The 27,047-nt window shown below is 64.6% G+C and overlaps 5 protein-coding genes across 5 annotated transcripts; 1 reads left to right on the top strand and 4 right to left on the bottom strand.

Annotated features, from left to right (window-relative positions):
- Positions 1-183: 183 nt before the first annotated feature.
- On the bottom strand, positions 184-1,824 carry LRRC26 (leucine rich repeat containing 26). Its single transcript, XM_033122844.1, has 2 exons — positions 721-1,824; positions 184-638 (listed from the first exon to the last, which is right to left on the bottom strand). The coding sequence occupies exons 1-2, from the start codon at positions 1,709-1,711 to the stop codon at positions 322-324; spliced, it is 1,308 nt and encodes a 435-aa protein (XP_032978735.1). The 5' UTR covers positions 1,712-1,824; the 3' UTR covers positions 184-321.
- A 514-nt stretch (positions 1,825-2,338) lies between these two features.
- On the bottom strand, positions 2,339-3,354 carry TMEM210 (transmembrane protein 210). Its single transcript, XM_033122075.1, has 4 exons — positions 3,267-3,354; positions 2,965-3,100; positions 2,698-2,727; positions 2,339-2,537 (listed from the first exon to the last, which is right to left on the bottom strand). Exons 1-4 carry the CDS (start codon positions 3,352-3,354, stop codon positions 2,339-2,341), a joined length of 453 nt encoding a protein of 150 aa, XP_032977966.1.
- Positions 3,355-5,509: 2,155 nt separating this feature from the next.
- Positions 5,510-16,238, bottom strand: ANAPC2 (anaphase promoting complex subunit 2). The gene is made up of 13 exons (XM_033123268.1): positions 15,906-16,238; positions 15,080-15,702; positions 13,916-14,048; positions 12,788-12,962; positions 12,399-12,518; positions 11,913-12,030; positions 11,157-11,338; positions 10,758-10,899; positions 10,370-10,445; positions 10,080-10,283; positions 6,263-6,392; positions 5,910-6,145; positions 5,510-5,837 (listed from the first exon to the last, which is right to left on the bottom strand). Exons 1-13 carry the CDS (start codon positions 16,191-16,193, stop codon positions 5,625-5,627), a joined length of 2,640 nt encoding a protein of 879 aa, XP_032979159.1. The 5' UTR covers positions 16,194-16,238; the 3' UTR covers positions 5,510-5,624.
- SSNA1 (SS nuclear autoantigen 1) lies at positions 16,192-17,337 on the top strand. The gene is made up of 3 exons (XM_033122076.1): positions 16,192-16,243; positions 16,679-16,878; positions 17,230-17,337. The coding sequence occupies exons 1-3, from the start codon at positions 16,192-16,194 to the stop codon at positions 17,335-17,337; spliced, it is 360 nt and encodes a 119-aa protein (XP_032977967.1).
- A 1,565-nt stretch (positions 17,338-18,902) lies between these two features.
- TPRN (taperin) lies at positions 18,903-26,900 on the bottom strand. The gene is made up of 4 exons (XM_033123706.1): positions 25,065-26,900; positions 19,599-19,848; positions 19,398-19,504; positions 18,903-19,315 (listed from the first exon to the last, which is right to left on the bottom strand). The coding sequence occupies exons 1-4, from the start codon at positions 26,850-26,852 to the stop codon at positions 19,253-19,255; spliced, it is 2,208 nt and encodes a 735-aa protein (XP_032979597.1). The 5' UTR covers positions 26,853-26,900; the 3' UTR covers positions 18,903-19,252.
- Positions 26,901-27,047: the final 147 nt, after the last annotated feature.

Here is a 27,047-nt window from a genome sequence, read left to right on the forward strand (position 1 = left end):
CTCCACCGGCATGCAGCACAACATGCGCTTCCCTAGTCGCTGGCTCGGGACTGTCCTCAGCCCTGCGCGCCACCTTGTACAGGCCCAGCCCTTCCCGTGTCCGAGCCCGTGCCTTCCCCTGCGGCCCTTTTGCAGCCGCACGCTGACCCTCCGCCCCAGGGGCCTGGCGCGCACCGCACCGTTCCCCTGACCCGGTGTGTGCAGTGGTGATGCCTAAAAGAATGTCACGAAATGTTCGGTCTGTGTCGCTTGTTGACGCCTGCAGGGACTGTGAAGGAGGGCAGGGGAGAGGGGAAAGACTGGAGGGCAGCCACGGCCCATTCAGACTTGAGCGGCGGCAGCGGGGCTCCCAGGGTCTGCAGGCGAGGCCCAGCCGACGTCGGAGTTCAGAGGTCGCCTCCGTGGGCGGCTGGCGGCGGCGCGGCGCCTGCGGCGCGCGCGGCAGGCGGTGAACACCGAGCCCAGCGCTAGGCAGGTGGCCAGGCTGGTGAGGAAGGAGACCGGCCCGAGCGCGTAGATCACCGCCAGGTCCCACGGTGCGAGTGGCTGCACGCAGTGGCTGAAGGCGGCGTCGGAGAAGGCAGTCAAGGGGCTGAGCGTCAGGCGCCCCGGCGACACGCAGACCAATGTCTCGGCTTCTGCGGAACATGGGCACGGCGTCAAGCAGCGGCGGGGCAGCTGCAGTGACCTCCCCGGCCCGCCTGCGCCCCGAGGGCTCACCTGGCGCTGGCTGCGGGTGCCGGCGCAGCCAGGCGCAGAGCGGGCGCAGCGCGCAGCCGCAGGCCCAGGGGTTGCCGCGCAGGCGCAGCGCGTTGAGAGACGGCAGGCCGGCCAGCAGATTGGGCGCGAGCTCAGACAGCTCGTTGTCCTGCAAGCTGAGCGCGTGCAGCAGCGGGAGTGCACCCAACGCCGCGGGTTCCAGGAGCGCCAACCGGTTGTTGGCTAGCGAGAGGGCGCGCAGCGCGCGCAGCGACGCGAAGGTACCAGGCGCCAGCGCCTCCAGCTGGTTGGCGCTGAGGTCGAGCTGCTGCAGCACGCCCAGGCCCCAAAAGGCCCGCGCGTGCACCCAGCGCAGCCCATTCTCGCGCAGGTCCAGGTGCCGCAGCGCGTCAGAGCCCACGAAGGCTCGGGACGGCAGCGCGCGCACGTGGTTGTGGTCCAGCAGCAGCGCGCGCACGCGCCGACTCAGGCCCACGGGCACCGCGGACAGCGCTCTTCCCGAGCAGTTGGCCTGGCCGCCCGGCGCGCACGCGCACGCCTCGGGGCAGTCCGGGGAGCCCGGGGTTGCCGTGGGGGTGGCTGCGACGGGCACTTGAGCCCAGACTGACCACAGCGACAGCAGCAGCAGTAACAGCGGCGGCGGGCGCCGCGACAGAGAGGAGGGACTCGGCATGGGAGCAGCCTTGGGACCCGCGGTGGGAGGCCTGCTTCTCGTGTGTCCCTGAGGGCCGTCCGTACCTGCGGCGCTGGTACAAATAACTCTCCGGCCCGAGCGCTGGCAGTTCCTGTCCCGCGGCTGGTCCCGCCTAGGGCGGGGCTGGGCACTTAGCCAGCTCGCAGCACCTGTCCGGAGCTTGGAGCTCGGGGCTTCTCTTGGCTCCACGTCAGAAGCGGTGCTACAAGTCGCCCTCGCCCCCTGCGTAATCCACCATCCGCTGAAGCCTGAACAGCTGGATCTCACACCCACTCCCATACACACACCACCCACCATGGGTGCAGCGCAGAACAGGACGCAGTGGGCCCTGCCCCTCACCCCAGTTTCCAGCTCAGATAATTGAGCCTAGTGCACATACAGTGCCCCCCACATGGGATGGACCCATCCTCTTGGTGCAGGATTGGTGGGGGCATGAGCACGATGGGGGCCTGAGCCCAGGGGATAGGCTGGCAGGCTGTGCCGGGAGGCAGTCACCCGGCTAAGAACTTGCCTGGAATCTCAAGGGGACAGTGTAGGTGGGGCAGGGGCACCAGCCCAAGTCCTCGTGTCAAGCGCTGCTCCCTCTGGAGTGGCACAGTTGCAGGTTGTGTACTGGGGTTTTCTGAGAGTGGGGGCGGGGTGGACGGGCTCAGAATCTCTGCCAGCTTCATGGGACAGAGCAGCAGGAAGATGTGATGTGGGGAGGAGCTGTACTGAGGCCACTGCAGGAGGAAGTGGAAACACCAGGGTGTGGCTCCCACTCTGGAGGGGAGACAGCGGTGCTTGGTGTGGACACTGCACCCCCATTGACGAGAAAGGAGTTGACAGAGCGGCCCACAGACCCCTCTTCACCCCGTGACGCAGCTGCACAGCGCAGAACCACTAAATACTGTTTAATGCCCCTTCCCCCAGCTGCCCGCAGCCCTACTCAGGTGGGGGAGGACAGGATAGCTCCTCTAGAGTGGCAGATGGGACCACTGAGTCCATAGGGATGGCCATTAGGCCCTGCTCCTCCAGGGGCGGCATCCTGGAGACCTCCAGGTCTGGGTCCATGAGGTGGGACTCCACGTGCACCGTCTGCAGGTCCATGCGGTCTTCCTGGACTCCAAAGCGCCCCACCAATCTGCACGACAGGGGCCAGGTCAGGCTGGCTGTGGGCGGCCGTCCACATGGGCTCACGAGGTCTTGGCCACCTGGGGTGGCTGGGCCCTCTGATCAGTGCTCCTGGGGGCAGGGAGCAGGGGCACAGCTCACCCTTGTGGTCCTCCCTTGGGGTCACTCACCTTCTGTCCATGTGTCCGGGGCATGTTTCACTGGGGAGACAAAGGCAGGTGTGAATCCTAGAACAACAGGGCTGGGCTCCAGGAGCCCAGAGTTGCCCCTCACACCTCTCCCCAGCCCACAGTCTGGGAATGCCATGCCTGGGCCCCTGTGCCCCACTGGGTGTGGGGGCAGACGCCCTTTTCCTGGGAAGACTGAGGGCCCAGGGTGGGCAGACCATGCTGCCCTTCAGCCCTCACCCACTCATCCCGGCCCTGGGGCTCACACACCCCTTGGCTCGAATGACACCGACCGCCACGATGACGAGGGCAAAGAAGCAGCTGGCGCTGATCCCAGCCAGCACCACGAGCAAGGCAATGAGGGCCTCACGGCTGAGGCCAAGGCCGCATTCGCAGTAGGTTCCAGCTGCAGAAACAGCACCCGTGTGGCCAAGGGGCTGTGGTCACCTGCTGGTGGAGGACCCCCAGGGCCACCCCCAACCCCGTTTGGCCACCAGGAGACAGTGTGCCCAGCCTGCCTGGACAGGGAGGGACCCTGGCTGGGGGTGGGGTTCAGGGGCTGGAGGAAGCACCTGCAGCAGGGAAGAGCAAAAGGGACAAACATATCAGGCCAAGGGGGCTGCCGACCAGGCCGGGGACAGGCCGGGGACAGGGGGCCATGTCCAGCCCCAGCCTCACCACACACCTCTGGTGGAACTCCTCGGAAGGCGCTGACCTCACAGTGAGGCTGTGAGGCAGGCAGGGTGGGGGCAGGGCCTCTGCTGGAGCTTCACTCGCCCTGGGGTGCACTGGGATTCCAGGAACCCTGGGCAGGCAGTCCCGGGGTGGGGCAGATAGGGTGGATGGGGCCTAGGAGCCACTCCTGTCTCCTGGCCAGGTCTGAGGCAGAGGCAATGGGGTGGGGGCTGCCCTGGTCTTGTGGGGATGGTGCTTCATAGGGAAGGGGGCGAGCGAGGTCGTGAACACAGTGGCCCAGAAACCCAGGGAGGTCTACAGCAGGCAGCCCCTGGCCTCAGTGTCTCTCAGGACAAGGGTGAAGCCTGGGCTCCAGCTGGCTGATGTCACCACCCTTCCCCCAAGGCTGGGACAAGCAGGGGCTGAGACTGGCCAGTGGGGGAGCTGCACCTGCTGCCCCCACACTGGCTGTGTTGAGGAGGGTCCCACCCATACCCCAGCAATGCCCGGGGCTGGACGGCCTCCCAGGGGATCCACCATCCCCCAGGAGGTGTGTGTGCGTTGCTGCTCACAGGTCTTCCCAGAACACTCTGCTCTCGGGGCAGGTGGCTCAGAAATGGCTGCAGGCAGCGTTCGAGGCTCCAGCTTCAATGTCAGAGCCCAGTGCCTCCTCAGCACCTGCCTGCCACCCCTGAGAGAGTCTGTCCCATGAGGCGTCCTGCAGACCAGGCAAGCACTCGCCTGCAGGCCGGTGTGGTCAGCCTCCTCCCTGCTCTTCCGCACCACCCCCTCCAACGACCCGGGCAGCAAGAGGAAGTGCCCCCCCCACGGCTGACCCCACAGGGCTGGGGACGCCTTCTGGTGGGGTCTTCGGGGACCTGCCAACCAGCAGCTCCTGACACTCCACTGTGCCTGCTGAATGATGCTGTGACCCAAGACACGCTGGGTTATACCACACTCGTCCCCAGACCAAGTTCAAAGGGAGAAAGACCAGGTGTGCCTGTGCCCGGGGCTGGCACTGACACCTTGCCAGACCAGTCCAACCGGTTTGCATCCTGGTTAGGAAGACAAAGGAACATCCAGCCTGGTGCCAAGTGGGGGCTGGCCTGGAGGCAACGGTGGGTGTTGGTGTCAGAACTGCCCGGGCCTCCCCCAGAACTCAGGGGACAGTGGGAAGCCCCCCACTTGGGTCCACAGCACAGGAGAGGACGGCGGGTCAGAACCCTCCAACTGCTGAGGCCATGACCTCATTCCCACCGTGTCCTCCTCAGGCCGTGGCAATCAGCATGCTCTGGAGCATGAAGGGGACATCCTGGGGGACAGTGCCACTCAGGGCCCTGTGGAGCCGGACTGTGGGGACTGCGGGCTGTCCAGGCAGCAGGTGCTCCCTCCACAGGGCCTGTCGACTGCCAGGACAGTGCCACCAGGCCAGAGCAGTTGCTGCCTGAGGCTGTGGTGCCTGGTGCAGCTTTGAAGGCCTGGGGCCTGGGCAGGGCCAACGCCCCCACCTTCTGGGACCTCAGGATGAGGGTGGGGCCTGGAAAGGTGCTGCGCTGACCAGCTGGGCTCACAGGCCCTTCGTCCTGACCACACCTCTGGGGAGTGGGGGTAAGTGGCCTTCCCGAAAGCACATGTCACTGTGAGCCCCGAGCACTGCGGCTGCCTGACTCTAGTTTGGGACAGCAAATGCCTGCTCCCTCCCACCACAGGGCGTGTCCCAGGCAGCCCATCCCGCTTAGGGGTGCAAGAAGTTCCTGGCTTAGCAGGAAACAGCCTGCCTGCGCCGCCTCCAATGTTCCAATGGGACCCACATGTCCCAGCGGCAGCCCTGGGGCTCCTGGCCCAGCCCTTGAGGGCTGGACCCTCGGGCCATGCAGAGGGAGGGTGACCCAAGGGGTCCTTTCAAAGGCCAGATGAGTGCGGCTGGAGCTGGCACGCTGTAGGCGGCTAGAGTGCAGCTAAGCCCTGGTGCTCACTCCTGCCTGCATGGTGGGCCTTGGGGGCACCCACATGCAGAACTGTGTTTTGGGGCCCAAACACAGGCGGGCAGGCCAGGGAGCTGAGGTGGAGAGGCTGGTCTGGGGGGAGAACCTGTATATGTGTCCATGAGGGGCCCACAAAGCCACCAAGACAAGGAAAGGATGAAGAACCAACCATTTTACTGTGCACTCTGGGAGCTAGGCAGTGAGTGGGGGACCGGGCAGGGTGTGCGCAGCACCTGGCTATCCGTCCTGCAGGGCAGGGCCGGCAGCCTGTCAGCCGCAGCTCTTGGGCAGGCGGTAGACGCCTCCGGCGTAGACGAGCTGCTGTTCGCGCACCTTCTTCTGCAGGAAGCCTTGCAGCTCCTGCAGGTCGATCTCAGCGAGCGCGGGGCCCGTCACCACAAACATGCGCAGCATGCTGTAGATGCGCTCCAGCGACAGGCTCTCCAGGTTGGTCAGCATGGCCTGGATGTACGTCCAGAAGAGCTGCGGGGACAGCGGCCGTCAGCCCCGCCCGTGGCCCTGCTCGCGGCCCCGCCCCCAGTCCCATGGGCGCACCAGCAGCTCCTCCTCCTTCTGGTCGGCTTGGGAGGCCATGCCCGAGTCACTGTCATCGTCGCTGTCAAGGAGCACCATGCTGTCACGGTCCTGGGGCCGCTCTTCCTCCACGACAGAGAAGGTGCCAGTAGGCTCCTCCCGCAGCACGCCCTGCTGTAGCCACACCGCCATGCGCCGTCGCAGCAGGGCCACCGGCATCTTTACCACCTTGCTCAGCTCCTCCAGGGTCCAGCTGGCTGCAGGGGCGGCCAGGCACGCTGGGCTAGGCCCGGTGGGGAGGGGACGGCAAGGGGTGGCCCACGTCCTGCCCACCCCCACCCCCCGGGTAAGCAGTGCCTGGGCAGTTGGCTCACCTTGGTCCTGGAAATACAGCAAGACCACAGCCTGCACAGGGGTCACGGCCACAGACAGCGTGCGGTCAGCCAGCTCCACATCCATGGTCACCAGGCCCAGGGTGTGCTTCCAGCTGAGGGTCCGCATGGCCTGGGGAGGGCTGGAGTCAGCACAGGCAGCCCTGCGGAACCAAGCTCTGCTCCCTGGCACCAAGTGAGGAAAGGGCTTCCTGACCTGCCCCCACCCCAGCAGCCAGGCATGCAGCAGCACGGTAAGTACAGGGGGGGCTCCAGTCCCCGTCTCCCAACCACCATGATCTGACAGTGAGACTCTAACTCGAGAACCCACCGGTTAGGAGCTAAACTGTCTGAAAAAGTCGTCCACGCCTTCACCCCCAGGCCCTCTGAACGCAACCTGAACCCGACTTGGAAACAGGTCAGTGAAGATGTAATGACAGATGAGGTCCTCGTGGAGTACAGCGGGCCCTGACATAACATGGTCAGTGTCCTCAGAACAGGAAAGGTGGTGTGAAGACACAGGACTGGAGTGACGTGCCACAGTGAAGAAGTGCCAGGGACCACCGGCACCACCAGGAGCTGGGACAGGCAGAGGACTCGCTCCTAAGCCTTCAGAGGGACCAGGTTCTGCTGGCACCGTGATCTGACTCTGGCCCCCAGGACTGAAACAAGTGCCTGTTGTTTTAAGCCACCCGGTCTGTGGTCCTTAGCTATGGCAGCCACAAGAAATAGATTTTGGTCCCAGGAAAGGGGTGCTGCTATAACACCACTTAAAAATGTGGGAGTGGCTATGGGGCTCCAGGCTGGCAGTTTTTGAGCTTCATGCTCATGAAAGCCTGGACTGCTGTGAAGAGATAGGTGCTAGAAACAGACAGCAAAGGCCATCCCGGTGAGGTGTGTCGAAACAAGAGACAGGTCCCTGAACGTGGAGAAAAGGCAATCTTTGTTAGAAGGCAGCAGAGACGTGGTTGAGTTGTGCTCTGCTGGGTGGGAAGCAGAACTGGCAAGTGACGAACTTGGCTATTCAGCTGAGATTTCCAGAGGGTAGGAGGTGCAGCCTGGGTTCTCTGCTGCTTGTAGTAAAATGCAAGAAACTGGCAGGCAAAGGGACCTGGTACTTGCTAATTTGGGCTTTTCTCTGTGTGCTCTGGAAACAGAGCCAAGACTAGAGCTGTGTTGGTGGAGCCAAGCAGCGGCCTCATGGCCAGGACACAGATGGCTTGTCCGGACAGGACGTGTGGACTGCGCCTTGTGGCTTCACGCCCCGCATGGCGTCCTGCACAGAGACCAATGTCTCAGAGTTTTTACCAGGAGAAACGCTGCCAACCTGGACCGTAAGGGAACATGGCCAAGTGAGCAGCTTGCAAGTAAGGCTACTGCAGCAGGGTGGGAAGGTGGCACGGAGCCAGTGGTACAGGCCTCAGAATCGAGGGATTTCCTCCCAGGATCTCAGATCTGCCTGGGGCCTGTGGGCCCTCCTTCTGCTTCTCCCTTTTGAGATGCGGGTGTCTGCCTGACACCCTTCCCATGACCATATGCTTGAAAGACAATTACTGTCTGGTCTCGCAGGCTCACAGCTGAAGGACTTGGGCCCCAGGATGAATCATACCCCAAGTCTCACCCTCACCTGATTTAGATGCTAGTTAGATGCTGAGATGTGGGGCTTTCGAGTTGATATTTAGATGAGACTTTGACTTTGGAGCTGGTGCTGGAATGATTAAGACCTGGGGGTTGGAAGTGACTGAACGTGTTTTGCACGTGGGAACATAAGTTTTGAGGGTCCAAAGGGAGGCCTCTCATGGGCTGAATTGGCCCCCCCAAAAAATGTTAAAGTCCTAACCCCCAGGACCTCAGAATGTGGCCTTACTTGGAAAGCAAGTCATTACAGATGTAGTTAAGATGCGGTCAGACCCAGTAGAGTGGGTCCTTGATGCAGTAGGACTGGTGTCCTCATAAGGGAGTTTAGATGCCGAGTCACAGGGAGAAGCCCTGTGACAACAGAAGCAGAGGTTGGAAGGATGCGGCCACAAGCCCAGGACACCTGGAGCCACAAGAAGCTGGGAGAGGAAGCAAGGACCCTCCCCTAGAACCTTCTGAGGGAGTGCAGCCCTGGGACACCATGATTTGGGACTTCCAGCTACTAGAACTGAGCCGATAAAGTCTGTTGTTCTGAGCCCATTTGTGGTACTTCGTTACGGCCGCCCCCAGGACAGTGACACAGCCACTCCAGGCCAAGCGTGGCTCTGAGTCCTTCCACAACCCCCATGACTCTTAAGGGGGAGGCAATGACGAATCCGATTTGCAGAGAGAAAACGGAAGCCCAGGCTGTCTGGCTTCAAGGCCATGACCTCTACAGCTAGCGCTCCAGCACAGCAGACCAGAGACAAGGCGCAGCAGCAGAGCATGAGGCAAGCACACTATGGCTGAAGGCCACCTGCACGTATCCAGCACAGCCCTGAGGCCAGGGGCCCAGCTGGTGGGGATCAGGCACCATGGCCACAGGCCTAGCCTCTCGGCACAGCCCTGGGGCCTGCCCATGCCCCTGCAGCCCACAAAGTGCACTGGAGCCCCGGCCTGAGCCAGACCAGAGGGCTGGGGAGGGCACCCCACACACACACATCCTCAACCAGGAAGAGGTGGGTGCTGTGCAGACCGGGTAGCAGCAGGAAGCAGGGGGGCCATGCAGGCCGCACGCTCACCTGTGTGACACGGACACTGCCCCTGAGGACGGCCCTCCTTGGCCTCCCCACTCCAGGCCCCTGCCCTCACCTGTCTCTGGGAGGGAGGCCCCTATACGCTGACTGGCCTACCCGGAGCCCGCCGCCCTGAGCAGCTAAGTTCCTGGCCCGTAAGAGCAACGCATGTGGGCCCAGCAAACCGGGAGGAGCTGCCACCCCACCCCCACCCCAGCCCCACCTGGCCCTCCCGGCGCTCCGTCCTGAGGCTCCTGGAACCCTGGCTGCTGCTCCCCATCTCCGGGCTGTCCCAGGTACTCCTGGGGTTTGGGGTTCTCCACTTGTCCGCTGCTTGGGCACCCAGCATCCTCTGGGACCAAGCGCTCACTGGGCTGCACCCTGCGGACTCAGGCCCCACATGCCTTGTCAGCCCCAGAACCTGTTTCTTCACCTGTCCCCAGAAACCTGGGACAGGTGCTAACTCCTTCCTCTGTCCCGCCAAGATTCTAATGAACTGTCACCTGCAAGGAAGGGACCTCTGCCCACCCCCGCTCCACCCACCCACACCTGCCACCTGAACTGCCCGCCCCACCACTCGGCCTGTTGGCTAACTCAGCCCGCCCCCCCCTGCTCCTGGCCCAGCCCTGTGCCCCCCAGGACTGACAGCACACAGTACAGTCCTGGGCCTCAGGCACTGAGACCGGAGAAAACAGCTTCCAGGAAACTAAGAGGGGGCAGGTCACAGAGGTCAGACAGCAATGTGCAGGTGAGACACCTGCAGCGCAATGTGCAGACTCCCGGGCGCAGGCCCACACAACAGACACAGCCTCAGTCGCCCTGGGAAGTGCCGCCCCCGAGCCCGGGCGCGGAGGCCAGAGTACAGACCGTGGAAGACACAGCCCAGAGAGAGGGGCTATGAAGAGGGGACGGTGACGCACATGCAGGCTGCGAAGAGGGAAGGGGCGGGGGGCAGAGCCTGGGCTGCAGCCTCTCGCTCCACCGCAGACACATGGGGGCAGCAGGAGGGGACGACGGAGACAGACCTCGCCAAGCCGGGCATCGCCTGGCCTGGCCCCAGGCCGCACGTTTTTGGGCAGGGTCTCCAGGTCGGGAAGCAGCCCCCACCGCACGGAGGCGGGCAGTACCTTCAGTTTCTCATACTTCTTGCAGTAGACATCCAGGGCCTCCCTGATGTCCTCGGGGACCTCCAGCTTCTCTTCCTTGAAGGGGGGCCAGAACTCACTGGACAGGATGACGGCGTAGACCCCGAATGGCGGCTGCTCCTCTGCGGGCCGCTTCTCGTCCTCCTCACGGATGTTGGCGTTGATGCGGCGGGAGTCCGCCATGTCCTGGGGAGCAGTCACAGTCTCACCAAGGCGCGGGGCGGGGCGGGGCGGGGCCGGGGGGCGGGGCCGGGGCCGGGGCCTCCACCCACCTTCAGCATGACCTCGCAGAAGTGCATCGGGGCCTCGCCAAAGCGCAGCTTCAGCAACTCCACGTTGCGGATCTCCCTAGAAGGATGCGTGTCAGGGGGTGCAGCGCGCCCCTGCCCCACAGGCAGCTCAGCAGAGCGGCTGGTGCAGACACCCCCAGGCCAGGAGGCAGCAGGAAGCACAGCTCCAGCCATCAGGGCCCTGTGCCTGCTCCACCCTGTCCGAGGCCCGGAGTCTGCAGGCCCCACTTCCCCCCAGTTCCTGGGCCGCCCCCAGGCATCCTGGGCGGTGCCTGCCTGGCCGGGGGAACGCAGCTGGGCAGGGACGTGCTCGGGGACTGACAGGGTGGCCTCAGGCAGTGTGGCACAGTGCCTGGGAGACCGGCCTCACCTCTCAGGGCTGAAGCTGAACTGGTGCAGCAGGCGGTCAGCCAGCAGCGAGCGGTACTCGTTGATGAAGAGGTCTTTGCTGCCGTAGATGCTGACCAGCAGGCTGATGATGTCCGAGGAGCGCCGCTTGGAGCTGGACTTCCCTGCACAGCACGGGGATGGATGCCCCTGGCACTTCAGCACCTGTGCCCGGGCCTGAGAGACACAGCCCACCACAGGCCCACAACGGGTCCACCTCAAGCACTCTGGGACCTGCACTGGGTGGGGCCCTGACCTCTGACCTGCTCAAGCCTCAGGGCAGACAGCAACAGCCTGGAGACCAGAGCGCCCACCCGGCGGGACCCTCCCCACAATGCAGAGGCTGGTGGGGCTGGCGGGTGGGTGGTGGGCGGGCGCAGACCTGGGTCGGCGTCCACGGGGTCAGGGACCCAGTCCTCAGGCTCGCCGGAGTCATCCTCGCTGTCCTGGCCAGTTTCCAGGCTCGCTGGGTCTGTCTTGGACAACTCGACAGCCAAGTCCCCTGTCCCGTCTGAGTCCCCCGTCAGCCCGGCCACAATCTGCCGCACCGTGTCCTCCCGAGTCCTACCAGTGTCAGCACCGTTGGCCCTTACGGCACCTCAATGCCACCCACCTGACCACCCGTCAGCTCCTCCCTCCAGCCAGTACCCTGACCCCATGCCAAAAACAGGTCCATCACGCTTTGTCTCAAAAAAAACAAAAACGAAAACCATGACTTTCTGGGAGCAGGAGCTGGAATGACAGGTGGACCCAGAGCCAGGAGTTCACGGCCGGGAAGCAGCAGGTACGAGTCGGGGCAGCCGCAGCCCCAGCCCCTCCACTCCCCAGAGGGGCTTCATGGCGACCGGCGCACCTGCTCTAGCACATTGTGTAATGGACTCCCAAACACAGGGCCCCGCTCCCTGGTCAGCTGGGCACCTCTGCTGGGATGGAAGAGGGGCAGGGGCGTGGTGACACTGAGCAATAGGACAGGAGCCAGCACCAGCAAGAGGAAGTGGCCTGGACCAGGCCATTCAGCCCGCAGGAGGGACAGAGCGTCCCTGGTCCCCCAGGAACTCGGCTGCATGGGTGGGGGGAGGCGCAGGCAGGGCACCAGCAGCCACGTCTGAGTGGTCCTGTGACCACCCACGGCGCTCACCTCAGGTAGCGGCGAATGGGCTCACAAGCCACCTCCAGAATGACCATGGAGGGGTCCAGCACGCGCAGCGCCTTGATGGCAGAGATGTAGAGGGTGATGATGTCGCATGTGTTGACGCCTGCAGCCGGGAGAAGGCTGGTGGTGAAGGCAATGCCAGGATAACACAGGGACACCAAGGCACCACATACTGGCCACGTGGTCTTGAGGTCGCCACTGTGGCCTCACTCCCCAGGATACCAGTGCCACCCATAGGGAGCTGCCCCCTTGCCCCCACCTCCCACTCCCACGTGCTTTCTCCACAGCGTCCCCTCTCCACACCACCCCATCCCCAAGCCAGACCCGTCAGTTCCCACAACTCAGGGCAAAGGAGGCTGAAGTGGAGGCCCCCAGCCCTGTAAGGACTGCACAAAACTGCTTCTTAACCCCTTCCCCAGGGCCGGCTCCTGGCCCTGGGCCCTGAGGGTGGACGGCGGTCGGCTGCAGGACCTGGGTGGAGGAGCCGCGTCTCCAGGGCGGCCTTGAGAGACGCGAGCAGCTGCTGCCGCTGGTCGGTCCTCTCCAGGCAGTACTTGAGGTCCTCAACGGCTGGCCGGGAGTCCGGGAAGTCTGCGGGAAGAGGGCCGGTCTTGCACACGCTCACGCACATGTGGCATGCACCTCATGTCGCCTGCCAGGGAGCCCAGAGGCAGCGGGGCCTGAAGGGTGAGCGCTGTTGCCCTCAGGCCTTCATGTACCCACACATTTGACCACAAGTGCCCTATGGGGCACACAGGCCATCCAGAGTAGGGACGTGAGAGGGCTCGGACCCCCTGACAGCTGCCCTGCTGGGGGCGGGGGGTGGGGTTGGAAGCTCTGCTCCAGGCAGCGGGGCCGACCTCGGATGACACTGAAGAGCTCTTCGATTCGCAGTCCAGCGTACACGCGGTAGAAGAATTTCTGCACGTGGCAACGCCAGCGCCGCAGCGTGCTGCCGGCCTCAGGGGACGCGGGCCTGGCGGGGCCATCCTGCAGGAACACCTTGCCCAGCCAGCCGACCACCCTCTCGATCCACTGTGGGAGAGCACAGGAGTGGCAGGTGGGGCCGAGCCCAGACTGACCCAGAGCGACCCAGAGCAGAGGCTGGGCGAGGCGGCACAGCTACCACCCTGCTGGCCGGGCCCTGGGGAGTCCCCAGGGCCACCTGCTCTAGAAGCCAGAATCACATTAGCAGGATGATGGTCAAAAGGGGCATGTCAGGCCCTCCACCAATGCCCCCCACGCCCTTCCACGTGCGACAGTGGCCCTGACCTAGCGCACGGAGCACATTCTCAGCCCCCCTGAGGACAGACACACCCTGGGGACTGCATACACGACCAGCCCCTACATGCAGACAATGCAGCATCCAGCGAGAACATTTCTGAGCACATCATGTACGTCTACAAGACATACTGCCACGTGCTCTCGGGGATGCACACGTCCCCCCAGCAGACTGTCCAACCACCGAGAAGACCACCCGACACTCTGCAGCCTTGGGGCTACCCCATCACGCTTCCAGGCCCACGCCCACTCCAGACCACTGCTGTGGGACAGCTCTACGCCCCCATGGCAGCTAACCTGTACCCTAAGGAGGCAGACTCCAAGCTGGTCGGCACCCCATGGTTTGGGCCAGGTCCTCCGTGACTCTGAGGAGTTCAGAGCAGAACCCAGACCACGCCCCAATAGCATGGGTGCCCTGAGGCCCCTCACTGCCTCCAGCCACGTGATTCTATACAGGCCTTGCTGCGCACGTCGCAAGCTCTTCCTGGTTGTCGCTGGGGGGGGGGGGTGGGGGGGGGGGGGGGATAAAAAGGCCCACAGGGACCAGCCTCCACCCAGCAGTAAGACAGCTTCAACCACCCGTGAGGTCCTGGCTCACCTGGCCTCCACGTTCGGGCTACTTCTAAAGCCAGGGTGTCAGGTTTGCCAGAAACCTATTCCCCAGTCCTAACGGGACACAAACCAAGAGGGGGCCATGTGGAACTCACCTTGTGGAACTCACGCAGGAAGGAGCGCTCGTACTCGCCCCGGCAGCGGTCCTCCATCCGCTCCCGGGTCACCTGGTGCAGGGTGGTGGTCACGGCCTCAGCACTGACCCGCTCCAGCAGACTGAGCCTGTGTCTGGAGGAGAGCCCTGCCCATGGAACGTGCACAGCGCATGGGCTGCACACACCACCCCCACACCCAGCACACACCTCCCATGGCCCTCCTGGTGGAGGCACATGGTACACAGGGCTTTGAGGAAGAGCTACTGGGAGGAAACAGCACTGGCAAGGCCCTGACCATCCTCCCCAGCTGGCCTTTCTGCATGGGCTGGGACGCTGACCTTGCCCATGTGAGCAGCATGTACGATTCAGGGGCCAGTCTCATCTCCCAGAAATGGCTCGGAAACAACAACTACACACATTGCCACCTGGCCACATGTGTACACATGCCATGGTTGGTGCCGCTCAGGGCCAACCCTGGCTTACAATGGCAAAGGGACTCAAGATAGGAAACGTGAAAGAATGCTTGTGTGTGACTCTCATCTGGGGCGAACCCAGCAGACATCATTTGGGGCCTCCCTGATCCCTACCAGCAACAGGACCACTTCCTAGGTCCAGGAACAAGACCCTCTCCCTAACAGCTGCACTGTTGGCACTTTTCTCAACGTGATAAAACTGTCGTAGTGGCCACAGAAGGTGGAGAGCCAGTACAACAAGGCATGGCTCTAACAACAGAATCCTTTCCTCTTCAAAGGGAGGTGTCTGCTTGCCCAGCATGCCAGCCTTATCTCCAACTTGTTCCCAAAAAGAAGAAATAACAAGCCCACCTTCTGCAATTACAGGACAGGGTGAGCACCACTGCTCCCCCACAGCCTATAAAAGGCACAGTTGAATTCTGCACGGCCCAAGAACCTTGGAATCACACAGGATCTTAGTGAAAAAGTGTGAAACCTTGGGCTAACTTGAGTCACAGACAGACACGCCTGTGTTCAGGACAAAAGGTGTTACAGCGCAAGGCTCTTGTGGACCCTCCCTGTCATGTCCATGGCGACCAGGACAGGTGGCAGAGACCCCAACTAGCTCACCAGCTCTCTGCAGAGGCCAGCAGGGCCCAGGGGTGCAAGCGGGAATCAGAAGAACGGGCCTGGCCCGGGCGCGAGTACTCACAGGACCTGGCTGAGCTGATGGAACTGCTCCAGGGCCTGGCGGCACCAGCACTGCTGCTTGTCACTGCCGCACCCCGCACACACTGGGCTCTGCAGAAGCCGGTAGTACCGGCGGCGGGCATACCTGCTGTCCAAGTCCCCCTCCAGTTCCGGGTCTGTGCCCCCTTCCCCTTTCCTCTTACTCTGCAAGTAGACTCTCAAGAAGCGCCCATAGAGGCGCTGGACCATCTCCTGAAAGCTTCTGGGGGTGGAGAAGAACAGCACGCCCCGCAACGTGGTGTGGACCTTCTCCCGCAGCCCCTGGGCGCCGGCGCCCATCAGCAAGCCCAGGCGAGTCCATTTCTCCAGGAGCTCCAGGCTACGCAGGTAGGGGTCCAGGCGGCTCTCCAGCAGGCCGAAAGCGTCGAGGAGCAGCAGAAGGCACTGGGGCTCGTCGGCACAGTTCTCCCGCTGGGAGACGGCATTCCAGAACTCGAGGGAGATGTTGGCCTGCAAATCGTTCTGCAGCACCTCCACGAACCACTCCTCCAGGACCGAGTGCAGGCCGTGGCCCTTCAGAACCTCCACCGCCGCCCGCAGCTCCTCTTCCTTGGGAGGGACCGCACCGCTGGTCCGGGAGGATGCCTGGAATGCAGAAAACCGTGAGGAACAGGGGACACAGCGTAGAGGTGGCAGAGGTGGGGAAGGGACAGGGCGCAGGGGCCGCTGCGGAAACTCCGCTGCCCCTCCTCGGCGGCGCTCGGATGCTGGGTCGGGGTGCACGCCCTCATGCAGCGCGCCGGTCCGGGGAACGCCGCGCAGGCCCGCCGCCCTCCCCCGGGCCTCACCAGTCCCAGCGCGGCCGGCGGCACCAGCCCGGTGCTCACGGTATTCCAGGCCGCCAGCAGCTGCTGTGTCGGCCCGGGGCGCTCCGCCGCCGCCATCAGCACCCACCAGCATCCAGAGCCGCTCGGCGCCGCGCGCGCTGATGACGCACAGCTAGGCTCGCGCGCGCGCAGCGGTGAGGCGAACGGCAGGCGCGCGGAGATGACGTACTCGATGCGCGCGCTGTTGAGAGGCAGTGCGCAGGCGCGGGCGGCGTTGCAGGAGCGGCGGTTGGAGTGGCCGGCGACCATGACCCAGCAGGGCGCGGCGATGCAGAACTACAACAACGAGCTGGTCAAGTGTGAGCGGCCGCGCGGCGGGGCCTGCCGGGCAGGCGGGGAGGGCGTGGGGTCGCCGGCTTGCAGGCCCCGGCAGTAGGTGGCCCGCAGCACACGGCCAAGTTAGTTGTCCTGTGGCTGCGAGGGTGGCCCGGCCCGGACGGCGCGCAGGCGGTTCGGAGCTGCCCAGCGCACAATACCTAGCTCCTGGTGTGCCACGCACCAGGTGCTAGGTATCTGTGGACTGAGGAATCGCTTGAGCTCGCACTGCCTCCAGGCCCAGCGCCCGGTGGCCTCCAGTGGTGCCGCCTTTAACCTGAGACCCCTGGGAGCCCCGGCCGGCACCTGGTCTCTCTACCACCTTTCTGTCCTACAAAGCACTGGGATTCAGAGTAGATGGGATGGTGCTCTCCTGCCTGCCCTGTGCCCACAGCCCTGCCCCCGTCCGCCCACCCTAGGCATCGAGGAGCTGTGCCAGAAGCGGGAGGAGTTGTGCCGGCAGATCCAGCAGGAAGAAGATGAGAAGCAGCGGCTGCAGAATGAGGTGAGGCAGCTGACTGAGAAACTGGCCCGCGTCAATGAGAACCTGGCACGCAAGATCGCCTCTCGAAATGAATTTGATCAGACCATCGCAGAGACCGAGGCAGCCTATCTCAAGGTGAGGCTCGGGACAGCTTGCGGACCTGTCTGCCATGCCCACAAACAGAAGTGACAGGACTGTGGCACGGCCAGGCCCGTCATGGAGTGACTTGGTGTGTCCCCGGTTGTTCTTTGCACCATACTCAGTACCCACCCTGTGGTTTCTTCCAGACTGAGCAGCCGAGCGGCAGCAGCAGGGGCCAGAGTTAACCTGACTTTCCAGGGAGTGAGGAAGGGGCTTTGGGCTAGACTCAGAGGGAAAAAAGGCCCTGCCGACCCTATCCGCCTGTCCCCTCGGGCTTCCTCTTCGCTGGGCTATGGGTGCTTCTGACAGGAGGGACAGTGACAACCATTTCGTGTCTGTTCCCAGATCTTGGAGAGCTCACAGACTCTACTTAGTGTTCTGAAGAAGGAAGCTGGGAACTTGAGCAAGGCCACAGCCTCAGAGCAGAAGAGCAGTGGAGGAAAGGACAGCTGACGAGGCCCAGGAGGGGAGGCTTGCCTCCACTGCGCCCACCGATGGCTTGGCCCCCAGCAAGTCTGTCTTCAAAGCATCTTTGTCCTTCACGACAGCAACTGCTTTCTCTCACCGTCTTGCGTGCCGAGAGAGGCAGCTGCCAACCTCCACTGCCCTTGGGCGCAGCCCACCAGGTGGGGGTACTAGCCATGCACTCACACGGGCAACAGGGAGGGTGGGCTCTGGGTCAGCTCCGCGTGGGGCCGCTCTCAAGCCCCCACATCTCCCCAGGTTGTGGGAAGGCCCTGCTTCTGGCCTCAGCATCATGGGAATCCCCTTATGTTTTCCCTCTGCCGGCAGGTGCCCAGGCCAGGCAAGTGGCGGAGGGGCTGGGGCCCTCCTTCACCTCAGGGCTCACTCTGGTGGCCTGTGACTGTCAGTAAAAGTTGTCTTTGTAAAGGTACATGCCAGTTTGCTGCCTGTGTCCTGTTGGGAGAGGGCGGCTGCCCGTTACACCCAGAATACAAGCTTCCCCCTAGCTGCGCTGTGGCTCCTGGGGGGGAGGCGGGGTTGTGTGGGTATCTGCTGACCCTCACTGCCCACCTCTCTCCTGGTCCCTGGCCCTGACTCTGGCACATGAAGCCCGTCCTTTGCTGAGGGGCTCTGCCACCCCCTGGTGTCTAGGACAAGGTGTGGCCTTCCTGGGCTCAGGTCCCTCAGCAAAAGCTGTGCCCAGCTCCGTGGTTCCTGGCTCTCCGCCTGGCAGCAGCACCGCCTCCACCCCCTCGCCACACACCAGGCACGCCCATCTGCAGCTCTGCAGGGGGCCTGGGTCCTCTGGGTCCTCCTCTGCTGGTCTGTCAGCCCGTGGGGTCCCTGTGGCTGCTTGCCCCCCCAGGAAAACACCAAAGATCCTCCCTCCCCAGCCTGGGCTCCCCACAAGGGACAAGGTCACGTTCCACATCTGGGCTGTAAACAGCCCCGGCTCCAGGCCAGCAACTGGACAGGTAGAGCCCGGCCATCTGCCCACCACTCCCAGGGCCCGCTGGGCTTCCCTGCCAGCCACCAGCACCGACCCCAAAGGAACTCATGGGCTCTCGTGGTTCAGGGAGTTGTCCAGGCCAAAGAGGACACAAGGTCCCTGAGGCTCTGCCCCCATGCCCCCCGCCTCTGCCTGTGGTCCCCGCCTAGGCTCTTGGCCCTTCAGAAAACAGCGGCAGCACTGACCGTCCCTGGGCAGGGTTCCAGACCCTAGAGCTGGCCCAGTCCCACCTCCTACCACAGCTCCCCCCGTGTCAGCCCTGGGTGGGAGGGGGCTGCACCAGCGGCTGGGAGCACTCATGGGGGTCCCTGTCCTTGGCAAAGAGGTGGCTGGGAGGGTAGCTGGGACTGTGGGGAGTGACAACCTGGACCAGCAATACTGCGAGGTGTGGGGGAGGGCCCACCTCCTGTACCCCGGGCACAGACATCCAAGCTGGGCCCACACCAATCCCACGTGGGCTCCTCTCCACTGCCAGCCCCTCACTGGAGCCCCTGCCTCTGCACCCCCCTCCCGGCTGAGGACCATGAAGGAGGCAGGCTCGTCCAGTGCTGTTTATTGAGTCCACCATCGGAGGCAAAAGATTTCCATTCGTCACAAAGGGGGCAGGCTGAGCTCAGCCGTGGGGGGTGAGGGGGTGGGCTGGGGGGCTTGTAGTCCTGCAGGACAGGCAGCCAAGCCGGTCCTCCACCCAAAGCTGCCAGGCACGGCGTCCAGCAGCACCTGGCCCTCGTCCACAGGCAGTGCCCCCAAACCAGGGCTGGAGAGGGAGACCCAGATGGACCCAGGGGAGGAGCAGCCTCGGGAAGGGAGGGTGGGTTATGGGGGCACAGCCTGGCAGGGCAGAAGGTGGGTACAGAACGAGGGCAGAGCTTGGCCATCCTGGCAGGGCTGGAGTCAGAAATAGAGGGCTGGTTCGCTTCGGAAGTCTGAGAGGTCGCTGTGACTGGCAGGGGTGAGCTGGGAGGCAGGAAGGCAGCCAATGGGGCTTTGACCAGGCATTAAGAGACCCCCTCCTCCCTGCGCCCAGCACCCCACTCACCATGACATCCTTCTGCGTGGGCTCCACCTCGCTGGGGGCCTGCTCCAGCGTCTGCTCCTGCCACTTGCTGAAGGCCACGGAGTGTTTGGGGGTGTAGCTGGACAGGCCTGCAGGCCCAGGGGTACACATGTGGACATGTGGGTGTATGCACAAGTGGCCCAGACTACCCATTGGGCTGCCCACCAGACGGGGGACACTCACCTGAGCTGCCGTCTGGCAGCCGAGGGCTCTCGGGCACCACGCTGTTAACGAACGTGGCTCGGGGCAGGAAGAGCACGAAGGGCTTCTCCACTGTGGCATTCAGGCTGGGCCCCTCCTCTTCTTCCTCCTCCTCGCCCTCCTCCCCCTCCCCCTCGGCCTGGGCCTGGGCCTCGGCCTCCTGCACCAGGGAGCTCTCAGAAGGGTACTCGAACGTGGTGTGCAGGCTCTTGTCATTGAAGGAGATCTTCATCTGCAGACAGAAGGCACATCAGCCAGGCCCCCACTGCCCTGCCACCAGGGTCCTCCAGCTGGACCAAGTGTGGCACGGGGTGGGGGGGAGGACCTTCAGAGGCTCTGAGCAATGGGGTGCCTCTCATCAGAGAAACCGTCCACCTGGACCCTGCAGGCCCAGGCCACGACGACCCGAGGACAGCTGGCTCTGGCTGCCCACAGCACCCTGGGCCCAGGGTCACATCACCCGTGACCCACCATTCCCAGGGACCGGGCCCCAGCCAGCATCTTCGGGGTCTCCATAAGCCTCAGGCAGCTCGCAGGTCAGAGGGCTGCCTGCCTTCTCAGGGAGCAGAGACCAGCCACACCTCCCTCCACTGGGTGGCTCCACGCAGGAGCAGAGTCCATGTAAGACTGCAGTGGGGGCCACATCCTCTGCTCCCAGCAGCTCCTGCTGTCGGCTGGGCCTCTCTCCAGAGCCAAGTTCATGTCCCAGCTTGCTGGGCACCTGGACAGTCCTGTCCACCCAGCTCAGCACGGACCACCACTGCTGGGCAAGGGCCCACAGGAGGAGCCGAAGCCGGGTGGTGGTCGCAGGCCGACACCAGGAAAGTGGCACCAGGTGCTGTCACCCCACACGACAAACAATTAGCCTAAGGCTCACCGAGGGGGGGTGTCAGTGACCCTCCCCTCCCACCTGGGCTGCTCACTCAACAGTCTCCAGAATCTCATGCCCGAGCCGTAAGCCCCAGGCCCACTCAGCAGGGCTCAGCATTGGGTAATGAATACGAGCACAACCTGCCTGCAGCAGATGGAAGCAGCCCTGCTGGGCTCGAAATATTAAACTCCTGTGCACAGGACACCAGCGGCCAGCTCAAGTTCCTCCTCCTCCTCCCCCGGAAGGAGCCGGAGCCGGAGCCGGGGCCGGGCCCAGACAGAGAACCACGGGGCCCAGGAACAGCAGGACAGGGAGGGGCCTCATCCTTGGCCTCAGGGACACAAGCAGGACCCACTAGGAGTGGGAGCCAGCGCCCCACTGGGCCAGTGTCCAGAAACAAGGGTGCACACTCCTGCTGCCCCAGAGCCACATGTGCGTGCACAGCCCTGCACTGCCCTGGGCAGCCCACCTCAGCGCCGCTCACACACCTGCTGGGTGAGGCACAGGTCCGTCCAGGGCCCCCTCCCCCGCTTCCGCCCTAGCCGCCTACACAGACAGGTGGCCAAGGAAGGAGCAGACCTCCTGAGCCAGGCAGAACCAGGAGCGAGACTCAGAGGCACCCGTCCCCTCACCCTGCTCTGCTCCAGGTAGGCCCACCTGGACCTCCAGCTGCCCCCATCATGGGAGGAAGCAGGACAGAGGCCTGGCATGGGGGTGATCATCGGTGCCCATAGGTGCCCACCCACTGCCAGTCAGTTCCTGGCCCTCCAAGACTAGCCCTCTCAGACTCAGGGGCCCTAAGAGGAGCCCAAGGCAGGATGGAGCTGCCAGCCCAGGGGCCTTCCCCGTCCCAAGGCCACACTGAACGGGGCTCCCCTGGATACATGGCATGTTCCCTGATGACCGTCAGCCCCCAGGCCCATCCCCCACCACTGGAGACAAAGGAAACGCTGGCTGCCGGGGGCAGCCGGATTAGTGTGCCCTCATTAGTCCACATGACCAGCTCCTAGTGGAGAGACCGAGGGGGCTGGGTGCATGCGGGTACCGAGCCTGGCACAGCCTGGCCAGGCGGGGCGGGGCAGTGCTCACAGGCTCTGTCTGTACCCGGTTGGGACCCAGGCTCCGGTCCTGTGCCACCTCCCCTCTCCACACTCAACAGCCTCCCCACTTATGGGTGTGTGTCTGCGGTCACAGGCTGCCCTGTGACTCATGCTGCTGGGGAGGCCAGCTCCAGACCCCAGGGAAGGCAGGAGGGGCCTGTGGGGCTGGCACCTGCACACACCTGGTCACCTGGCTCTGGGGACTTTGCCCGCTGCTCAGAGCACAGCCCGCAGGTGGGTCCTGGCTCGGCCCACCTCCTGGTCTAACAGGCCCTTTGTTCCCCTTGCCCCGCCTACCTGTGCATGTCCACCCTGGACTCTGGGCCCAACAGGGTTCAACCAGCTCCAGCTGGGGATGAGCCCCTCGCTCCCCAGCACACGCCCCCCTGCTCACATCTCCCACCCTGCCAGAGCTCAGGACCACACCTCACTGCCCCACCAAAGTCCCCACCGCTGCCCCCATGGGCCGTGCAGTCTAGTGTAGCCCCTCTGCTGGCAGGAAAGCTGAGCGAGCAGGGTCCAGGCCTGCTCCCATGGTCTCTGGGCTCTAGAAAGACCACTTAGGAGGCATCTGCTGGGAGAGTTGGGGGCGTGGGGAGGGCAGATGAGAGGACATACAGCCACATCACCAGGTACCTGGTGTCCTGCCCACACGGCGTGAGGTGGCACGACAGGCCCCAGAGGGCAGCAGAACTGCGGGTCTGAAGGCCAAGGCGGGGCCGGCAAGTTGGGGCGTCGGGGTAGCAGTCACACCAAGGGCGAGGTGAGGGCAGATGGCTGAGTGTTGAGGGTTGAGCCCTGGGGACCTGACATGCTCGGGCTGGGCAGAGGACCAGCGGTAAGCAGGCAAGAAGAGCAAAGGGGAGGGAAAGAAGCCACCAGACAGGCGGGAGCCTGGCAGGGTGGCACCTCACAAAGGGAGGCCCTCAGCGCCAACCCCATGGGAGGCAGGTGTGGAGCGCTGCTGGACAGCCCCACCCACCAGAACAGCCTGGGGGCCGGGCAGGGGTGAGAGGGACAGTGGCCGCACCGCCCTGCAGCAGCCAGCCCCAGCTTGGCCATCAAGGAGGGAGTGATAGAGCATCTGTGATTCTGCAGAGAGATAACTAAGTGGGGACGTGTGCCGCCAGGCAGGCCTCCCGCTGCACAGGCTGGCTGGGCGCCCCCACCACCCAGGGCAGGGCTGCCGCCCTCCGAGGCCACACGAGGGCACTGAGGTGCCAGCCCAGGGGCAGGTTCCTCTGACTTCTGCTGCCCAGAGAGCCCCCTGCAGAGCCCACAGCACTTGTCCCCTGGAAAAGGCACCAACACCTCCCTCCCTCCCCTGGCCTGGGTCAGCCAGCCATGCAGGGAGCAAAGTGAGCAGTCGGGCCCAAGATCCTGCTGCCCTCCAGCCCACCACGTCCCTGGCAGGGGGTGGGGGTTGGGGGACAATGATCAAACCACAGGCTGGCTGAAGTGGTCCACGTGAGGGTGAGGTCCAGTGGCCCAAGGCCTGGAGGGGCAGCAGGAGCGCCCAGGGGTCACGGGCAGAAGGGATAACAGGGGCAGCCCATGGCTGGCAGGCTGCTCTGCAGGGCTAGGCAGCCCCACACCTCCACCCCACCCACATGCGTCCGGCTCTGCCTGGGAGGCCAGCTGGTGTATGCCCAGGCAGGAAGGCACTGCCAGCAAGTCGTGCTGCTCGGGTAGGGCCCTCGCCAGGCCCCTTGGTCCTGCCAGGCATCCATCTGGACCCACAACCCCTCAGGCTGGCACAGAGACCGGGCCCATGCTGGTCTAATCCCCCCACTCTGGGCCGGGTCAGCTCCCTCGCATTACTTCATGCCCTGCTGGCCCTCGGGCCCCTGCCCTTCTCACCTCAACCCAGCCACAACAAGTGACCCCCACAGCTCTGTCCCCAGCTTAGGGTGGGATGGCCAGGCTCTAGGCTGCAGTCCTCCAGGCCCGGGAAGGAGCCAGGCTCCCGGTGGAGGGCAGCCCGGTTAGCACATTGTCTCTAGAAACAGGAACCCCCGCCCCCCGTCATCCCCTGTGAGCTCCAAGACCTCACGGGGCCTCATTTTCTTCACCTGCAGAGCAGGGAACCCTTAGTTATCACTCCACTTCCCCAGCCAGCATGGGAAGGAGCACCTCCCAGTGCAGCTGGGGTCAAGGGTCAGAAAGTGGAAGGAGGGGCAGACAAGGGGGGCTGCACGGATGGAGTGGGGCCAGTGGCCAGGGCTACTGGATGGACTGTGCCTTGGAGGGGAAGGGCCGGGATGAGGGTGGGAGAGTCACAGCCCATGGCACCAAAGAGAAGGTGAGGCAAGGTCAGGCACGAAGTTCGCCCACCGGAAGCACGGTGGGACATGGGCGCGGGTGGCTGGCCCAGCAGTGGGAGCTGGCAGGAATGCAGGTGACCTCACAAAGGGAAGGAGGGAAGGATGATACTGGGAGGAGAGCCCGTGCTAAGGCCAACCCGGCAGCAAGACAATGACAGAAAGGAAGCAAATAAAGGAAGGAGGTGGCATATCCCAGCAGGGCAGGCAAGTCACCACCCCCAACCACCCCAGGGAAACTGACGCAGAGAGGTGGCCTCAGAGGTGAGCCTAGATACCAGTAGCTAAAGGACAGGCCCTCCAGTGCCACCCCACTGCCCTGCCTGCTGATGGGGGCCACTCTGAGATGTCCTTGGAATATGCCCCGCAGCCAGACACAGGTGAATGACCAGGAAGAAGCTGAGGAACGTTTTCTTGTGCCCAGAGGGTTCCAGGTCACCAGGCAGGGCAGGGCTGCCGGGAAGTGACGCTCCTGGCCCTGCCCCTGGTTCTCTCTCTGCCCTAGTCCCCTTCTCCCCAACAAGGGGGATGTCTTCACCTCTCGCCAGCATCACACCCGACCCAGACTAAGCCTGGAACACACGAGCACTGGCACAGGACCAGACCCTTTTGAGTTCTGGGCCAGAGCCTTCTGGCCAGCTGACAGGCCCCTCCGAATGGCCTCGCTAGGTAGGGATCCAACCACACCTGAATCATGGGCCTCCTGCCCTTCCCACTTCCGTCCTGGCACCTGCTGCCTGAAGAGGCCAGGACTCCAGGAGACCATGCCAGGGCTCCCCGCTCCTTCACAGCCAGGCCAGGGTAGAACCAGGCCCCAACTTTCTCTCAGCTGGACCTGTGAAATTGGCCTGCTCAGCCAATTCCAGACAAAGCCTAAGAACCCAGACAGGCACACAGGCACGGCGCTGGCCGCTGGCTGGACTGACCTCCACACCAGTCCTGTGAGGTAGAGCAGGCACTGTCCCCACGGCCCCTGGTAATTAGGGCTCTACTGGCACCCAGGCCACGAGTCCTCCCAGCTCAGCCCCTTCTGAAGCATCCATGGCCACCCAGCCCTGGCTCTCCTCTGGTCCACATAGTAGTCCCCCACCTAGGCCAGGTGTCCTGGCGCATGTTATACCCACAGGTGGCCAGCAACCCTGCCCCTACCACTGACCTTCTTTCTCGAGGAGCCAGCCTTGATGAGGCAGGACTTCTGTAAGGCCAGGTAGCCGCCAATCACCTCGATCTCATGCACAGTGGGGTAGCGCTTCTTCAGTGGGGTCCCCAGAAGAGCAGGGGGCTCCGAGACGCTGCCCGCCTCCACTTCCTCAGCCGCCTGTGACCCAGGCTCCCCATTGGCCTGCAGGACCCCTGGCTTCCTCTTGGGCACCACAGTGAAGGTATTGCTGCCTTGGTGCTGCAGCTCTGATGGGTGGTACCGGGGAGGTGCGCCAGCCCCCATGCAGGGCAGTTTGGCTTCTTGGGGGACCTCGTCCTCAGAGTCCACCTCGTCGATGAAGGTGACAGGCAGCCCTGGCCTCCCAGGCTCCCCGCCATTCTTGGCCAGGCTGGGAACCTCAAAGCCGGGGGCCGGCTCACCTCCAGTGGTGGCCGGCAGGGATGGAGGTGGTGAGAATGGCCTCTGCCACCTAACGGCCTGGTCCACTAGGGCAGTGGCTGGCCTTGAGCAGACCCCCTCCTTGACCCCCAAGGGGCTTCTCCCACTGACAGGCGCGCCATCCACTCCAGGCACCAGCTGGGCTCCATGCTTCGGGTGCTCCGAGGCCCAGACAACCTCTCCCTCTGGCAGCCCCACAGACTGCCTCCCTTGGGGAAGAGGGGCCCCGGAGGCCTTGCGCTTGGGGATGAACAGGAAGGAATTTCTGGAGTTCACACGTAGGCTGGCCAGGGCCCTAGCCTGCAGGTCCCCCGCGGGGATCGTGTCCATGTCTGGCTTGGAGGCCGGCCGTATCTCGAAGGAATCGTTGGCGCTGGTGGCCGCGGAGACCCACTGGCGCTGGCTGGGAGTGGCACTGGCAGAGGTGGGCATGGGCAGGGTCGAGGACGCGGCTGGAGTGGCACTGGGGGTCCCGGGGCTGGGGGACGGGTGGGCGGAGGGCTCCCCAGACTCCACCTTTGGCTTCCACTCGCCCGGCCCCGGCGCGGAGCCCGTGATGCCGTTGGCAGCGCCGACCCGGGACTCCAGGGTCGCGGGCCCGTTGGGGAGCAGTCGAGCGCCCGCACCGCGATGCAGGCCCCGGGGGTGGACGGTGAAGGAGTTGCTGCCGGTCTTCTGCAGGAAGTCGCTGCGCCGGGCCCCGGGGCCTGTGCCGTGGCGCTCCGGCTCGAAGCAAGCGGCGCGCTCGCCTACGCGCTGGGCGGCCCGGCCTGGGGCGGGCGGCGCCGGCGGCGGAGGGCGGCCGCGCTCCGGGCTCCCGCGGCGGCGCGGCGCGACCGGCTGGTCGAACTTCTCCAGCAGACGGCTGACGCGGCCCGGCGGCGGCGACGGCGGCGCCTCGTACACGAGCACCTCGGCGGCGCGGATGCGGGCGGCCGGGCCCACGGCGGGGCCGGGGGCAGCAGGCGGGAAGCCGGGCGCCGACTCGATGATGAGAATGTTGTCGGCTCGGATCGTGCGGACGCCCGGCACGCGGCGGTACAGCTCCAGCAGCTGCTGTACCGGCCGCGCCCCGGCCGCGCCCGCGCCCCCGCCGCGTCGCGCCCCGCGCCGCCGCTCCGACTCGAGCCGCATGAACGGGTTCTCACGCAGTGGGCCCAGGCTGTCGGCCAGCACGAGCCGCTCGGCCGCCGGCTCCGCGGGTCCCGCCGCGCCTGCTCCGGCTCCCGGAGCCGCGCCCCCGCCCAGGGCCGCCAGCTTGGCCCGCTTCCGCTCCAGGATCTCCCGTTTCCAGGCGGGCAGAGCGGCGCGGGGCCCCGGGCCCGGCCGCCCCAGGCCCGCCATGGTGCGGAGGGGCCGCCGGAGCCAGCGCGCGCCGGGAACTGCGGCTGCCGCCCGCCGCTGGCCTTCGCGCCGCGGCCACGCCCCCCGGCCGCTGTCCATTGGGAGAGGCCCGCTCACACCCGCCCCGCGCCCAGCAGCCCCACCTATGGTAGGGGAGGATGACCAGTCGAGCTGATTGGAGAACGCTCTCCTTGA

The sequence above is a fragment of the Rhinolophus ferrumequinum genome, chromosome 12, assembly GCF_004115265.2.
Source record: "Rhinolophus ferrumequinum isolate MPI-CBG mRhiFer1 chromosome 12, mRhiFer1_v1.p, whole genome shotgun sequence".
NCBI lineage: Eukaryota > Metazoa > Chordata > Mammalia > Chiroptera > Rhinolophidae > Rhinolophus > Rhinolophus ferrumequinum.